The sequence below is a fragment of the Myodes glareolus genome, chromosome 8 (assembly GCF_982192425.1).
Source record: "Myodes glareolus chromosome 8, mMyoGla1.1, whole genome shotgun sequence".
In the NCBI taxonomy this organism is placed as follows: domain Eukaryota; kingdom Metazoa; phylum Chordata; class Mammalia; order Rodentia; family Cricetidae; genus Myodes; species Myodes glareolus.
This window is the reverse complement of record NC_142033.1, coordinates 100,278,208-100,296,137: the sequence shown is the minus strand read 5'-3', so window position 1 is coordinate 100,296,137 and position 17,930 is coordinate 100,278,208. Positions and strand designations below refer to the sequence as shown.

Sequence of the window (17,930 nt, the reverse complement as noted above, 5' to 3'; positions counted from 1 at the left end):
AAGTCACTGAATTCAGCCCATTCTCAAGGAAGGAGGAATTAAGGCCTTGTTTGAAGGAAGAAGTAGCAAAGAATCTGTGGGCATGTGGTCAAAGCACATGATGTATTTAAATGAAGATGTTATTAGGGGGCTGATGGCAAACATGGGAGGGGGCAAGCTCAACCCCGGGCACATAAGACAGTCATGCATGGTGATGTGTGCTTGCAATCCAAGTCTTGGGGATGCAGGTGAGTCCTAGGGACAGAAGGACCCACATAAGATTGAGCAAGAGGAACTTCTGGCATAGATGAGGGGGTGCTCTTTAGGTCTCATCCCTTACGGAGGAGTTCCTGGAAGGTGCTGTGTGCTGTGGAGGGAGAAACAACTATTTCTGAGGGCATAGACACTGTCTGGGTGCCCATACTCCTGTGGGTGGCCCCACCCACGCACCCATGGGCATCACTAACTGGACTTAGTGGGTTATAAAAAGCACAAGGAGTTGGGAAAGGGTGTGTCTGAGGGGACACGGGGATGTTGGAATAGGGGCGGATATAACTATATTTTGTTGCATTTATAAACTTACCATGGATAAAGAAAATTTACTTTTAAAAGAGAATTAGAGAAGAAAACAAAGCCCTTGGCAGGGGCCGGGAGTTGGCAACATCCCCTTGGGTGGGGGCTGTGGTTTCCACATTACTGGTGTGTGTCTGGGGAAATCCTCTTTGTGACTATTTGGGCTTCTGGGACCTTCCCCACACCCAGCTTTGCATATTCAGAAGTATTTTAAAAGTCCTGGAAAAGCTGGGTATGGTGGCCATGCCTCTAATCCCAGCTCTTGAGGGTGGAGGGACAGAGGCAGGTGAATCTCTGTGAGTTCCAGGCCAAGCTGGTCTACAAAGTCACCAGCAAATAAAGACATAAGGGAGGGGCCTTGAGAACAGGCTCTGGTGACAGTTTCAGCAAAATGGAAGGGACAAACTCGAGAGAGCTGCTGTGTTTGCAGCCCTGTAGCTAAGAAGAGACACCATCTTAAGCAAGGGGCTGAGAACCACAGTTAACCTAGGTTGAACAGCCTCCACTTCAGAGTGGGTCTTCTTAGGGGAAATGTGGAAGGGGGCTGAGAGATGGTTCAGTGGGTGGAAAATCCTTGTCTTGAAAGGCTGATGACCTACTCTGATGTGGTGGCTTGTGCCTGTGATCCCCAACTTCTGCCCCTGCCCTCCAGGGTTTCACTATGCACTCACCAAGTAGAATAGGCTGGCCCCAAACTCAGAGATCCACCTTCCTCTGCCTCCAAAATGCTGGGGGTGCAGCTTTTTTAGCATCCTTATAACAATATAGGAAATGGAGACAGGGGAATCATCTGGAAGCTCATGGGTGTAGTGAGGAGCTGCAGGCAGGCCTGCTTTTCATCCCGCATGGCTCCCGCACTGCTAACTTAGCCCCAAAAATAACAACACACAAATTGTATTCATTTAAACACTGCCTGGCCCATTATCTCTAGAGAGTTAGTTACTGGCTAACTCTCATATCTTGATGAACCCATTTCTAATAATCTGTGTAGCACCACGAGGTGGTGGCTTACCAGGAAAGATTCAGCATGTCTGACCTGGTGGCTGGCTCCATGGCATCTCCCTCACTTCCCTTCTTCCCAGCATTGTGTTCTGTTTACTCCGCCTACCTTATTTTCTGTCCTATCAAAGGGCCAAGGCAGTCTCTTTATTAACCAATGAAAATAACACATAGAAGGCCCACCTACATCATTTCCCCTTTTTCTATTTAAACAAAAAAGAAAGGTTTTTACTTTAACATAGTAAAATTATATATAACAAAACAGTAAGAATTATAGTTACAATATTTATATCTATTTTATCTTTATCATAATAATTGGAAACTATAACTATGTGAGTGCCTACAGCAATTTCTTGGGTCTGCTCTGCTTGCTAGAGGCAAGCAAGGCTCTCATCTAAGAGAGGCTACCTGACTCAGCTTTAGCTGCAAAACCCTGCAGCTCTTTTAAGAGGTCCTGCCACGAAACACTTAAATGGTGTTGATGAAAAGCTGAATGCATGCTTTTTGGGTTTTCAGTTGTAGCAGGAAAAAAGCTGTGCTGTTTTAAAATGCCGACTTTCTGGGCCGTCCTGCCAGGGCAAACTCTGACTCTTTCAGGCAGACAGTCTGACTGAGTGTGGTCTGTGAGCAGAATGCTGCCACTTGCTTGCGGGCAGAGACCTTGAAACGCCATAGAGTTGTGATAGTGAACACAGCTCTGGCTGGTATCTCAGCCATGATGCTGGAAAGCTAAGGAATGGGCTGGATCCAGCCGTCAAAGCCACAGCTTTAATCCTCTCCTTAAAGACTCATGTGGTCAGAAAAAGAGAGATATACAGTAAAGAGAGATTCAAAGAGGAAGAAAACCTCAAAATGGTTTACATTGTGTTAAAAATATATACAGGATAAAAGTTAAAGTTCTTAAAGTAAAAAGAAAGAAAGAGAATAGTTGGGTGTGGTAATACACACCTTTAATCCCAATGCCTGGGAGGCAGAGGTAGATTGACCTCTATGGCTTCAAGGGGCAGAGGTAGATTGACCCCTGTGACTTCAAGGTGTGATAGCACACACCTTTAATCCCAATGCCTGAGAGACAGAGACAGACAGATTTCTGTGAGTTCAAGGTGTGGTTGCACACGCCTTTAATCCCAGCACTGGGGAGGCTGAGACAGGGATCTCTGTGATTTCAAGGACAGCCTGGTCTACAGAGTTATTCCAGGACAAAGGTATATACAGAGAACCTGTCTCAAAAAGCCAAAAGTTAAAAGTAAAAATAAAACAAATACAGGTTAAAGACACATAAAGATGGAAAACCTACAGAGAATCTTGATACTGTATGCCATTATGCTCTCTTTAAATTGTTTGATTGCTGAGGAAGGAGCAACAGCTGCTAAAAGATATTTGCTTATAAATGCTGCAGAATCAATCCAAGAAAGGTATTTTGAAAATACCTTGGCTTCAAAATTGAAGTCAAAAGGTATGTTACTTTGGATAAGAGATTCTGCTTTTGTTTCCACAGAAACGAGAGGCTCTGGATTTATTCAGAGTTAAGAAAAATCACCTTTGACCAAGGGAGGCCACCTGAGCAATCTCCGACAGTAATAGATGGCCCAGATGTCTGAGTTCTACATCCACAACAGATTCAAAATGCTGCCTGAGATGATCAAGACTCATAGGATACTCCAATCAGGACATGAATATAGCTCTCAATTTTCTTTAGGTCCCCATAAGATTATCAGTGCCCCCAACCAGCAGGAAGTAGCCTGAAATACTATGCCCACATTCCCAACAAATGGACTATGGGTATTTTCCTTTGTTTAAAAAAGAAAAAAGAGGGAAATGGTGTGGGAGAATTGTCTGTATTCTGTCAATCATGTACTTTAATAAAACGCTGATTGGCCAGGCAGGCAGTATAGGCAGGAAAGTCAGACAGGAAGTAGGGGTGGAGCAAAGAGACTGGGAGTATTCTGGGAAGCAGGAAACTCCCTAGCCACTCCTGTGTAGATCACCGAAGAGGCAGGATGTAAACTGCCCAGCTGAGAAAGGTACTGAGTCATGTACTAACGTAGATAAGGATAATGGGGTAACATAAGTTAAAAGAGCTAATAAGCAGCCTGACCTAATGGGCCAATCAGTTTATAACCTGATGTAGTCCTGTGGTTGATTTTCTCTGGGACTTACCGGCTGTGGGGTACCGGGCAGGACAGAAACCCCAGCAAGCCGGCCGTCATGTTACACATGGGTAAGCTGTCCTGGAGTATGGAGCAGAAGAAATAAGACAGGTCTGCCTCTACCAGGTGGAAGGTGAGGACCCATAACTGAGGCTGTTTTATAATGCAGCACACACAAATACTCATGCACACACAAAGATGCACACACATTTAAACATAAACATGTGCACACAATTTGCTTGTACACACCCACACACAAGCACATGCATGCACATTTATGCATGCAGATGCTTACACATGCATACATGAGCATGTGCATAAAAACATACACATATACATGCACACACATACCATAGACATTGATACACTCACACCTCCCCAAACACTCACACACAGCCCCCATACACACATACATGTACACATGCATGCACACATGTACTCTAAACACGGAATAAATCCTGGAACTGGAGGAATGTGGACAGTCCCTCCAGAATGCAGCTCTCCTTGAAGTTCATGACATCTGTGTGAGCCTTGTTTCAACCAACACCCTCTTTCTGCTAAGTTTGATTGACAGGATCCAGAGTGACCTAGGAGACTGATTCTGTGCTCTGCTGTGAGAGATGGCCGTGACTAGGCTAGCCAGAAAGTATGCTTGGGAGGAGTTATAACAGGCTCACTGAAGTGGGGAGACCCACCCTGAATGTGGGTGCAGCATTCTCTAGGTCAGAATTCTGGAGTGGAGATTTTCTGGGTCTCCGCTTAGGCTTCTTTGGAAGGTCATTATCTCAGTCCCAGCCTGAGTTACAGTTCTGACTTCAGTATGTGTCCCCTGGCTCTGGCTGTCTATGAGGGGACAAATCATTGCTCACACCCTGGTGTCTTATGTTCATATGTGATGATCAGGGCCAGGGCCGCTCTTGGAACACATACTATGCATTAGCCCCGAGCCTGTTTGCTGGGGACTTAGTTCTTGGTCGCATTGCTGTGAGAAAATGCTTTGACAAGGGCTGGAGAGATGGCAGGGAAAAGCACTTGCCACCAAGCTTGGCAAGCCGGGTTTGATCCCGGGAGCCCACACAGGGGAAGCAGAGCGCCTTCAGCAGAAGGTTTCCTCCACTCTCCACAGTGGGCTACAGTACCCGTGCCCTCTGCTCTCATGAAAAACGCAACTTAAAATACCCCGACAAGGCAACTTCAGGGAGGGCTTATTTTGGCTCACAGTTTGAAGGTCCAGTCCATCAGGATGTGGGTGTCAAAAGGGACAGCAATGAAGCCTGTGCTGAGCTCAGTTTCCACATTTAATCAGTCCGGTCCCTCAGGCCAGGGAATGGTGCCTCTCACATTCACCATGGTTCTTGTCACCAATTAACCTAATCATCCAGAGGGTGGCCCACCTGGGTCACCCCTCACAGGTGTGCAAGGGGGCCTGTTCCCTGGGTGACTCTGGATTCTGTCAAGCTGAAAACCAATATGACCCACCTCATGTGCTTGGGGGCAGGGCTGGTCATTGCCCCCATTCTTCAAATAAAAAAAAATGACGCTCAGCCCAAAGTGGAGGAACTCAGGAGACTGAGGCAAGAGGTGATGAGTTTGAGGCCAGTCTCAGTTACAAAGTAAGTTCCAGGCCAGCCTGGGCTACATAGTGAGACCCATTTTCAAAATAGCCAAGGGTTGCAGCTGTACTCAGTGGCAGAGTTCTTGCCAAGCACCCGTGCCACCAGTCAGTAGAGGAACACCGTTTTCCGAGGGTACTGGCCATTATCATCATCATTAGAAGCAGCCAGGGTGACTCCATGAGAGACCTTGGCGATGGGGCCTCCTGACACTCCTTCACAGCATGGGGTGAATATAATCAGAGTACATGAAGACACGCACAACAATGACATCATCAAACCCATTATTGTGCATAGTGGATACATGTTAACAAAACATTTAAAATTATACACTCCTATCACAGAGGACCTTTGGCTGGGGCTCGTGCTTTCTCAACAAGGGACAGTCACTGCTGAGGCTGGGGTGAAAGCTCTCATGAGCTTGTCCCGCCTGGAAGGATGCTAAGGAGACCTGCGGAGACGTGCAGATGGGAAAGAGGGTGACCCTGACCAGGTCATCAGACCGTCTCCTCAGGGCTCAGTCCCTCCCCGCTGAGCCTTCCTGACAGCTGTGCCCCAGCCACATGTGGTCTTGAAGTTGCTAGAGCAGAGAGAGACCAATTTTGTCGCTATGGGGACGATGTCATCCGTTCAAGGGTGAGAGGTGTTGTTGGTGGGGATGCTTTGGGATCACCTACTCCCCTGAAAGTCACCTTCCCCCATTCTTCTGTAACTAAGTTCAATAAACTCATTACTTCACCAAGTTGGGCTTGGGTGGAATTGTCACCCTGGTCTGCTGTTGGTGCACTATCTGGTGTGAGCAGATGTTTGCTCATGACTCCCAGGAGAAGGTCACACAACGATATAAAAGAAAAGGGAGGCTCAGGACTAGCTTTCATCGTCCTAAAAGGCACTGTGCTGGCTGATGAGTGACAAGAGATGACAGTGATCTCACCTAGCTGTGTATCCTAACTATGAGGCTGACCTAACCAACAAGATGTCCCCACTCACACAGTAGTGGCTCTACTGTTATGAGGTAACCTGTTTCTTTCTGGTGGGTTCTCAGGTCTACTCTACAGGAGGGAACTCAAGCCTGGTACTGTGAACCCATCAGAAACTCTGTCAAGAATATCTCCTAGCTGAAAGTTATGCCTCCAATCAAAGGGTAGAGTTGGCCATCTCTTAGATTGGCAACAAAGATTCCCAGGTGGATGGGCAGAAACCAAACTTTTAGGACTGGCCCAACACCAAGTTCCTATAATTGTTGAACTAACCAGTTCAGCTACCCCATCTAGATTAAACAATACACAATGACCCAGGAAGCAAAAGGGGAAACTGAAGTCCATATCGCCTGGTTTTAATAGACAAGCATCTTGGTGCCTTGCCATAACTCTGGAATATACCTCTCCTGACTGTGGAGAGACCAGGGACCTGGTTCTCATGAGCCTGGTTCTTCTAGAGAAACAGGTGTAGACTGTCTTGGACTTAAAAGGGGGCATTCTTCAGCATCCCTTGGCAGAGGTGGGTCAACCCAACTTTGAGCTTAAGTGGACAGACCCAGAGGGAGGTTATAGGGGAAAACATAAATGCACCAGGTTGCCCAAAGGATTAAAGATATGCTCCAACCCTGATTGATGAGACATTAAATGATGACCTTCTGCCCTCCTATGAGAGGGTTTCCAGGAAAATAGATTATAAAAGGGCCACCGAGAGACTGCTGCAAGAGTTACCAACCTTGGACTATACAGCACATTAGCCAAAAAACCCCCCAACTTATACATCAGAGGCTACCTATGTTGGCTACCAGCTGAAGGGAGGCAAAAGGAGCCTGTCTCCGAGTAGGATTGTTGCCATCCTTAAGATCCCAACTCCAAAGACTAAAAGACAGGTTGCAGAATTTCTAGGTGCAGCTGGGTTGCTGCCTCTGGACACCAGAGTTTCTGGAAGTGGCAAGGCCTCTAAACACCAACACAAAGGGAGCCCTGGGCACCTAATGTGGATTGAGACTGAAAACACCTTTGCTAGCTTCTTGAGCCAGCCAGCAGGTAAGACTCCTGCAGGTAGGCTGCTTCAATCACCCCATCTATTGGACCCTGAAATCTTCAAGTCCCACTCTTTTCCCAAACCTACCCATCTGCCATGTCCTCAAGGGCTCTCTGAGGCAAGACTATGACTGCACAGAGTGGACCAAGAGGTGAGTGACAAACTCCCCAGCTAAACAGTCCAGTCACCAAGCTCTAGGCCCCAGGGCAAACCCCCAGCCACTCCTCCACCTGCCTCAGCTTCACTCGCCAGTGAGCAGGAAAGCCTCCTGCAGGCAGGCTGTTCTAAGAGCCCCTCATCGATCAGACCCTGTAATCTACAAGCTCCACTCCAAACCCAAACCCACCCATGCGCAGAGACCTCAGTGGCTCCCTGACATGCAGCAACTGCACAGAGTGGATCGAGAGACTCCCTGAGACACAGAACACTGCAAGGATTGAACCAAGAGGCAAAGGCACTGCTTGCACCAATCAGAAGAAAATATGGGTAGGTGCATGCAAAGAATACATTCAACAACCTAAAAAACAATAGGCAACACCAGAACCCAGTTGTTATATGACAGGAAGACCTGAGCATCCTAACCCAGAAGAAGCAGAGGAAAATGACCTTAAATGTAACTTTATGAAGATGATAGAGACCCTTAAAGAGGCAACGAAAAAGCTCCCTTAAGGAAATGGAGGAAAAGACAAGCAAAAAATTAGAAAAAGTTAATAAATCTCTTAAAGAAAGCAAAGAAACAGCAAGGAAAAAGAATCAAAGAGGTGAAGCAAGCAGTTCAAACAGTTCAAAACTTGAAAACCAAAATAGAGGCAACAAAGAAAACACAAACTGAGGGAATTCTGGAAATGAAAATCTGGGTGAAAAAAAATCCAGAAACTACAGATGCAAACATAACCAACAGAATACAAGAGATGGAAGAGAGAATCTCAGACACCGAAGATACAATACAGGAAACAGATTCATCTGTCAAAGAAAATGTTAAGTTCAACAAATTCTTACTACAAAGCATCCATGAAATCTGGGACACCATGGAAAGACCAAACCTAAGAATAGTAGGGATAGAAGGAGAACTCCAGTTCAAAGGCACAGAAAATATTTCAACAAAATCATAGAAGAAAACTTTCCTAACCTAAAGAAGGACTTGCCTATGAAGGTACAAGAAGCATACAGAACACCAAATAGACTGGACCTGTAGGTACACAGGTTCCCCATTTTTCCGAGGCACTATGCAGGGCTGTTCTGCTTCCTGGTTCCACTGCATCAGCTTGAGGGTGTAGCATAGAACTGCCCTCTCTTGTTATGTTAATTTCACCTATGGCCCAAGGGTATAACTTAGAGAGAACTCTCCCTCTACTGTCATGGTAATTCCACCTGCAAGCAAGGTTCTCACCCGCAGGCAAGGTTCCCGGGTCAGCTTTTCTCTGAGCCTGAGCACGCCCACCTGGCTTCCTCTTTTTTCTGTTCAGCTGCTCTCCGACCTTGGGTGCGGCCCCCTGACTTTTCTCTTTCCTTGATCCTGATGGGGGACTGGTGTCCTTTTGCCCCACAGTATATATACCCGACTTATGCTTAATAAAGCTGCCATTTGCCACTTGCTCCTTGGCAGATGAGCCCGGTCTCTTTGTGTGTGTGTCATGTGTTCAAACCCCTAGGACAATCGTCCGTTCTCGTGGGCTCGAGTCAGGAAAAGCGCGCGCCTGTTTCGAGGTTCGGGTGTCCACAGAAAAGTGCGGAAGCTTACATGGACCAAAAAATATCCTTGCTATATTAATAATATTAAGAGTTGCAAAGGAAAAAGGTCAAGCAACATATAAAGGCAGATCTATTAGAATTACACCTGACTTCTCAATGGAAACCCTGAAAGCAAGAAGGTCCTGGACAGATGTCCTGCAGACTAAGAGACCATGGATGAAAGCCCAGCCTACTACACCCAGCAAAGTATCCAATCACCATAGATGGAGAAAATGAGAAGTTTTATGACAAAATCAGATTTAAACAATACCTACCCACAGCCTAGCCTTACAGAAAGTACTACAGGGAAAACTCTAACCCAAGGAAGTTAGCTGTACCCATGGAAACCCATATAACAGATAACCTCACAGCAGCAAACCTCAAAGAAGGGAAACACACAAACACTGCCACTGAAAAACATCAGGAATAAACAACCACTGGTCATTAATATCTCTTAATATCAATGGACTCAATTCACCTATAAAAAGACATAGGCTAAGAGAATGGATATGAAAGCAAGATGGATCCTGCATAGTGTTATGGAAATTGGACAATACTCAGTTGAATTTCCCCTGGGTCAAGGAAGAAATAAAGAATCAAAGATGTACTAGAATTCAGCGAAAATGAATACACAACATATCCAAACCTATGGGACACTATGTAAGCAGTGCTAAGAGGAAAGCTCATAGCAATTAGTGCCTGCATAAAAAAGTGGAGAAATCTTACGCTAGCAACTTAATAGCATATCTGAAAGCTCTAGAACAAAAAGAAACATACTCACCTAGGAGGAGTAGATGACAGGAAATAATCAAATGAGGGCTGAAATCAACAAAATAAAAACAAAGACAACAATACAAAGAATCAAGGAAACAAAGTGCTGGTTCTTTGAGAAAATCAACAAGATAGACAAACCCTTACTAAAACTAATCAAATGACAGAGAAAGAACATTCAAATTAACAAAACCAGAAATGAAATGGGGGCATAACAACAGACACTGAGATCCAGAGAGTCATTTAGTCATACTTTGAAAACCTGTACTCCACAAAATTGGAAAGTTTGAAAGAAATGGATATTTTTCTGGATAGATACCACATGCCAAAATTAAATCAAGACCAGATGAACAATTTAATAGACGTATAACCCCTAAGGAAGTAGAAGCAGCCATCAAAAGTCTCCCAACTAAAAAAAGCCCAGGGCAAGATGACTTCAGTGCAGAATTCTACCAGAACTTAACAGAAAAGCAATACCTACACTCCTCAAATTTGTCCACACAACAGAAACGAAAGGAACATTGCCGAACATTTTTTTATTGAGGCTACAGTTACTCTGATACCAAAGCCACACAAAGACTCGACTAAGAAAGAGAATTACAAACCAATCTCCATTAAGAACATTGATGCAAAAAAAAACCCTCGATAAAATACTGGAAAACAGAATCCTAGAACACATAAAAAAAAATCATCCACCATGATCAAGTTGGTTTAATCCCAGAGATGCAGGGATGGTTCAACATGTGAAAATCTATTAATGTAATCCAACAAATAAATAAACTGAAAGAAAAAAAACATATGATCATTAGATGCTAAAAAAGCATTTGACAAAATTCAACACCCCTTTATGATAAAGGTTTTGGAGAGATCAGGGGTACAAGGATCATATCTAAACATAATAAAAGCAATATACAGCAAGCCAACATCAAATTAACATCTACAGCTAACATCAAATTAAATGGAGAGAAATTCGAAGAGATTCCACTAAAATCAGGAACAAGACAAGGCTGTCTATTCAACAAAGTTCTTGAAGTTCTAGCTAGAGCAATAAGACAAGAAAAAGAGATCAAGGGGGATACAAATTGGAAAAAAAGAAGTCAAACTTTCACTATTTGTGGATGATATGATAGTATACATAACTGACCCCAAAAAACTCTAACAGGGAACTTTCTGTCATGTGGCAGGATACAAGATCAACTCAAAATAATCAGGACCCCTCCTATATATAAATGGTAAAGAAGCTGAGAAAAAAATCAGAGAAACATCACCTTTCACAATAGCCACAAATAAAAAAATATTTTGGGGTAACACTAACCAAACAAGTGAAAGACCCGTTCGACAAGAACTTTGAGTCTTTGAAGAAAGAAATTGAAGAAGGTACAAGAAAATGGAAAGATTTCCCATGCTCTTGGGTAGGTAGTATCAACATAATAAAAATGGCAATCCTACCAAAAACAATCAATAGAGTCAATGCAATCTCCATCAAAATCCAAACACAATTCTTCACAGACCTTGAGAGAACAATACTCAACTTCATATGAAAAACAAACAAAAAGCCAGGATTGCCAAAACAATCCTGTACAGTAAAGGGACTTCTGGAGGTGTCACCGTCCCTGACAGCAAGTTCTATTATAGAGCTATAGTACTGAAAACAGCCTGGTATTGGCATAAAAACAAACAGGTTGACCAATGAAATCTAATCAATGACCGGATATTAATCCACACTTCTATGAACACCTGATTTTTGACAAAGAGGCCAAAATTATACAATGAAAAAAAGAAAGCATCTTTAGCAAATGGTGCTGGCATAACTGAATGTCAACATGTAGAAGAATGCAAATAGATCCATATCCATCCCCATGAATGAAACTTAAGCCCAAATGGATCAAAGACTTCAGTATAAATCCAACCACACTGAATCTGATAGAAGAGAAAATGGGAAGTAGTCTTGAACATATGTGCAGAGAAGACCACTTCCCAAATATAACACTAGTAGCACAAACACTGAGAACAATAATTAATAAATGGGAACTCCTGAAACTGAAAAGCTTCTGTAAGGCAAAGAACACAGTGAATAAGACAAAATGGCAGCCTACTGAATGGGAAAAGATTTTCACCAACCCCACATCAGACAAAGGACTGATCTCCATAATATAAAAAGAACTGAAGAAGCTAGATATCAAAATACTAAATAATCCAATTAAAAAATGGGACACAGTTCTAAACAGAGAACTCTCAATAGACAAATCTCAAATGGCTGAAAGAAACCTAAGGCCATAGAAACCATAGCTATCAGGAAAATGCAAATCAAAAATGATTCTGAGATACCATCTTATGCCAGTCAGAATGGCTAAGATCAAAACCACCAATGATAGCTTATGCTGGAGAGGATGCAAGGGGTAAGGGGAACAGACATCCACTGCTGGTAGGAGTGCAAACTTGTACAGTCACTTTGGAAATCGGTATAGTGATTTCCCAGAAAATTGGGAATCAACTTACCTCAGGACCCATCAATACCACTCTTGGGCATATACCCAAAAGATGCCAATTATACTACAAGAACATTTGTTCAACTATGTTCGTAGCAGCATTATTTGTAATAGCCAGAACCTGGAAGCAACCTTTATACATTATACATTTATATATTATATATTTATATATTATATATATTTATATATTATACACTTATACATTATACATTTATACATTATACATTTATACATCGGAGTATTACTCAGCAGTAAAAAACAATGACATCTTGAAATTTGCATGCAAGTGGAGGGAACTAACAAAACCATCCCGAGTGAGGTAACCCAGACTTAGAAAGATGAACATGGCGTGTCCCTACTCATAAGTGGATATTAGATGCAAAGCAAAGGATAACCAGACTCTAGTTCATGACTCCAGAAAAGCTAGATAACAAGAAAAACTTACTCTAAGGGAAACATACATGTATCCCTGTGGGAAGGGGAAGTTGTCAAGATCAAGATCTCCTGAGGAAATTGGGAGCATGAGGGTGGGGGGAGGATAGAAGAGAATGTGGAAGGGGATCAGAAGGAGAGAAGGGGAGGGGGAGGAAAATATGAGGGACCAGGATGGTTGGGATCGGGGAAAGACAGGGAGAGCAAGGAAAGGGATATCTTGATCGAGGGAGCCATTAAGGGACTGGTGAGAAACATGGCACTAGAAAAATTCCAAGGGATCTACAAGGATGACCCCAGCTAAGACCCTAAGCAATAGTGGAGAGGGTGCCTGAACTACCCTTCTCCTGTAATTAGATTGATGACTATCTTAACTGTCTTCATAGAACCTTCATCCAGCAACTGATGGAAGCAGATACAGAGATCCACAGTGAAACCCTGGACTGAACTCCCAAAGTGCAGTTGAAGAGAGGGAAGAGCGATAATATGGGCAAAGTGGTCAAGACTATGAAGGGATAGCTGCTAAAACATCTTTCCTCAGCTAATGGGAACTCACTGACTCTGGGCTGACACCTGGGGAGTCAGCATAGGACCAAACTAGTCCCTCTGAAAGTGGGTGACAGTTGTATGACTGGGGCAGTCTATGGGACCACTGGCAATGGACCAGGATTTATCCCTAGTGCTTGCACTGGCTTTTTGGAGCTCATTTTCTTTGGAGGGATACCTTGCTCAACCTAGATATAGTGGGGGAGGCCTCAGTCCTGCCTCAAAGTGAAGTGCTAAACTTTGTTGATTCCCTATGGGAAGCCTTATCCTCTCTGAGGAGTGGATGGGGTGGATAGGGGCCAGGGAAAGTGGAGAGCATAGGAGGAGAGGAGGGAATGGGAACTGGGATTGATATGTACAATGAGAAAACATTATTTAAAAAATAAATCAATTAAATAAAGAAAACATCTATGCCTTCTGCTCCAGATGTAGCAATGTACTGATGTCCCTAAACCTTACCAACTATTTGTCCATAAAGTGAAAGACAAAAAAGGTCTTTAACCCAGTCTTTGGAACTTGGAAACATCCTATCTAAATGATTGTACCCTATTTAAGGACTGTGGTATCTGCTGCTAGTCTGTTGAACAGCAAGAAAGCAAACAATCAATCAATCAAGCAAGCAAGCAAATAAATTAATGCTGGGTCATGATCTTGCAGTTACAGCACCCAATGATGCAGTTGAAGTCCACCTCCAAGGAGCACCAAAACACTGGCTCTCTAATGCTTGTGTGACCCAGAACCAGGTCCTACTCCTGGACCACTCTCAAGTTCAGTTTGAGAAACTCAGTGCCAGTAATCCTGAGACCCTCTTGCTTGGGGATGATCTGTCATGATTTGAAAGACGAAACCAGGTATGTAGGACTTGCAAGCAATTACTTTAACTGAAGTGATTTGGGCCCAGATCAGGTACCTCAGCCCAGATAGAGAACTGATGATCTGATTCAGGCTCTCAGATGGGCAAAAGGAAAGTCCTCCACTGTATATACAGACAGTTGCTATTAATTTACTGTTGGGCATGCCCACAGTATGATCTATAGAGAAAGAGGGCTTCTCACCACTGGAAAAAAGACTTTAAAAGAATCTTGGCCATTCTATTATGTATTTGGCTTTTTCTACAAATTGCTGTCCTCTACGATGGGTTTCTGACTTGGATGCCCACAAAAATCCTTACACCAGGGGGGCCTATTGATATTCCCATGACGTACCATGACCCATTGCTGCCTGGGCCTCCATGGTGAAGAAGAAATACAAAGCTCAATCCCACAGGTTGCTGGAGAACACCAGAGGGAAGGATCATTCTCTCCCAAAAGACTGGCAGGGATGTTGATAGCTGACCTTCACCAGGCTACTCATCTGGGGTCTATAAAACTTTCTCAGTTGCTTCACAAAAGGTATGTTACACCTGACTGGACAGCCTAGCAAGGGATGTCTCAGTCAGATGCTAGTTTGTGTGCAAATAAATCCAAAACAGAGAGCTCTTACCCAGAAGGGGTTCAAATAAGAGAACACAACCCTTAACTCTGGGAAAACTCCACCAAGATCTTTCCTGCCCAGGGAGGAAAACAGTACTTAATAGTTTTTATTGATACCTTTTCCATGTCAGTGTAAGTGTTCCCCACCTGAACTAAAAGAACTCAAGTAGTAGCTTAAAAAAATTCTGCAAGAATTGGCCACTGATTTAGCCTACCCCTTGGAATGCAGTCCAACAATGGCCTGGATTTCACAGCCAAAATCTAATAGCTGAAACTTTAGATATAGATTAAATGCTTCATCGTGCATGCAGAGCTCAGAGTTCTGGACAAGTAAAAGGAATAAACAGGACATTGAGAGAAACTCTAACAAAACTCTCCTTAGTAAAGTTAGTGTTCCTGAGGATCAACTATACTTCTTAAAAGCAGGATGAGTCCATGATTTGACTCATTCACTAAGACCAGTGGGGAATGTAACAGGCCCTGGCCCTCAGTAGACCCCAGACCTTAGCATAACTGACTTCATGATGGAAGTGCCATTCAGGATGTAAACCTCAGTACATAGACAGACAAAAGAGAACAAAAAGGCGAATCACTGAAGTCCATAGTTCTGGGAAAGTCCTCTAAAGGTGCTAACCTTGCTTTTTGGCTCCTGTACTTCTGTTTCTGAGTAACTGTTCTGGGAACTGAAGTGTGTCAACAGAGGCCATGGTATTATAAACTTGCACCGAGAAAGGCTCAGGACTCCACTGGGATCCCAAGTGTCCAGTGTAGTCACCAGCCAATTAATAAAGACTTCCTGTTGGCTTATAGCCGTGCCTGAGCAGTCTTCTCTGGAGAATACCCCACAACAATACAGCTCACGTTTGTGGCTGAGTCTCCACTGACACTTCCTCTGCACTTTGACCAGTTGTGAGTGTCTGTGTTAACCACCGTGACGAGGCCTGAGAGCTGCCAATCATGGTGGAGTCACCAGTGAGAACTCATTCCCTACCACACAAGCAAGGTGATATCGTTGAAACTTTCAGTGATGATCACATCAGATTAAAATATGTTTCTTAGAAGATACAAATTGTGCTTAATAATGGGTCTCATTATGATTTAGTTTGAGCATATTCACACTTTGTTGCTAACACATTTCTCCTGCTCATTCCAGCCAGTCCCATCCTCTCCCCACCAGATCCTCCTCCTCTTCCCGCTGAGTCCTCCTCTTCCTTCTAAGTCCTCCTCCTCCTCTTCCCGCTGAGTCCTCCTCTTCCTTCTAAGTCCTCCTCCTCCTCTTCCCGTTGAGTCCTCCTCTTCCTTCTAAGTCCTCCTCCTCCTCTTCCCGCTGAGTCCTCCTCTTCCTTCTAAGTCCTCCTCCTCCTCTTCCCACTGAGTCCCCCTTCTCTTTTTATTCCTTCTTTGGTGACTAAGTGAATTTCATTGAGATTGATGGCATTCCAGTAGGTATGGGGTTATTTTCAGAACTGGACACCTTACTGGTGGCCACTTCAGTTAAGAAAACCTTCTCTCTCTCTCCCACCAGCCATTAACTGCCAGTATATCCTCAGAAAGGGTAAGCTCCGCCTTCCACAGGCTAGTTTGAGAGCACCCATTCTTGGCTCTTTACCTTCCTCCTCTCACTGCTCCCCAGCTGGTTTATTGTGGGGTCATTTTTTCTGACAAGCTATTTTGAACAAGACATTTGTCAGGACTTGCAGCTACAGGACCCCAGCTAACAGTTGACTTGGCTTCTGCATTTCTGAGTGGTGTTTACACATGTGTCGGGGGCTAAGGATGGACTGCAGTGGTTGCTATGGGGGGTAATCAGGGTGTGATGTGGGGTGGTGTGTGTGGTCTGTATGTATGTGTGGTATGGTGTGTATGTGTGTGTGATGTGGTGTGTGTGTGTGTAGTAAGTGTGGTCTGTATGATTGTGTGGTGTGGTGTCTGTGTGGTGTGGTGTGTGTATTGTGGTGTGGCATGTGGTCTGTGTGTGTGTGGTGTGGTGTGTATACGTGTGTGTGTGTGTGTGGGTGCGGTATGGTGTGGTATGTGGTGTGGTGTGTGTATTCTGTGAGGCTGACATAATGACAGAATAGAATTTTCTTGGCATACGATGCAGCATGACTGCGAGGGTGGCTTTGAGATCCTGAAGGCTGGGATTGGCCTCACTGTGAGCAGCTGATGTGATCTGACTTGCTTGGTGCAATGGAGGAAGGGGATGAGATGTGGGAGATAAACGGTGGTGGAGAAAAAAGAAAGAAGGAAAGGGAGGGAAAGAGGAGGAGGGGGGAGGAGGGGGAAGAAGAGAGCAAGTAGGAGGGCAGAGGGAGGAAGAGAGGGAGAAAAGTGTGCACTAGCCAGATTTAAGGGAGAAAATAGGGGATTGCCAGGCTGTCTACCTCTGATGGTGGCAACTCAGCAGAAAGCTGCTGGGGCTCTGTCTGACTGCATTGAGCAACCCTGGCTCCACCCCTTCCCTTCTTCACAAAACAAGCTTTTAAAGGGAAGGCTCTCTACACCGAATGACCGCCACAGTACGATGTGGGGCTTCTGGCTGCTCCTCTTCTGGGGTGAGTGTGAATTTGAATGGGGCAAGGGAGGGATGGCTGAGGTGTGGGCTGGAAATGAATTATCAGGAGAAGGCACAGCCTTGGAGGTGTCCAACCCATAGGCTACTGTCCCAGGTCTGTTGCACACAGCAAAGTCCTACCTTGGGAGACTTTTGACAAAATTCCTTGACTCAGAGAAGCTCAGGGTAGGTCTTCCTGGATCTGGTATGTATGTGTTTGGTATGTATGTGTCTGTGAGTTGTCTGTTCTAGCCAGAATGCAGTCCTGAGTAAATATATGAGGCACCCAGGTCCCTCAGGATAGTGCAAGGGCAACAGATACCCACATAGCTATGATAATCATTTCTTTACTATTGCATAGTCCTTCATCTTCACGAAGCCCTTATCAGCCTCATCTTGTTGAGCAGAACTGGAGAGGTAAAGGAGGTAACTTGCTGGGCTTGGGCAACAGCTCAGTGTGTAGAGTGCCTGCCGTGCAAGTTGAAGACCTGAATTTGATCCCAGAATCTATGTTAAAAAGCCAAGCATGATGTTGTACACTTTTTTTCCTGGCTCGTGTTGCTTTTGTTTCAGGCACCAGGGTGTCTCACTGAATGATC

At 44.4% G+C, this 17,930-nt stretch overlaps 1 protein-coding gene across 2 annotated transcripts in view; it reads left to right on the top strand.

Annotated features, from left to right (window-relative positions):
- The first annotated feature begins 17,222 nt into the window (after positions 1-17,222).
- Positions 17,223-17,930, top strand: part of Adgre1 (adhesion G protein-coupled receptor E1) — an 82,405-nt gene continuing 81,697 nt past the window's right edge. The window contains exon 1 of one of the 2 annotated variants that reach the window (XM_048427469.3): positions 17,223-17,332. In XM_048427469.3, coding sequence (XP_048283426.3) covers positions 17,302-17,332 — 31 coding nt within the window. In that variant the 5' untranslated portion in view covers positions 17,223-17,301. The remainder of the gene's footprint in view (positions 17,333-17,930) is intronic. The other variant, XM_085692338.2, reaches the window with a different exon arrangement.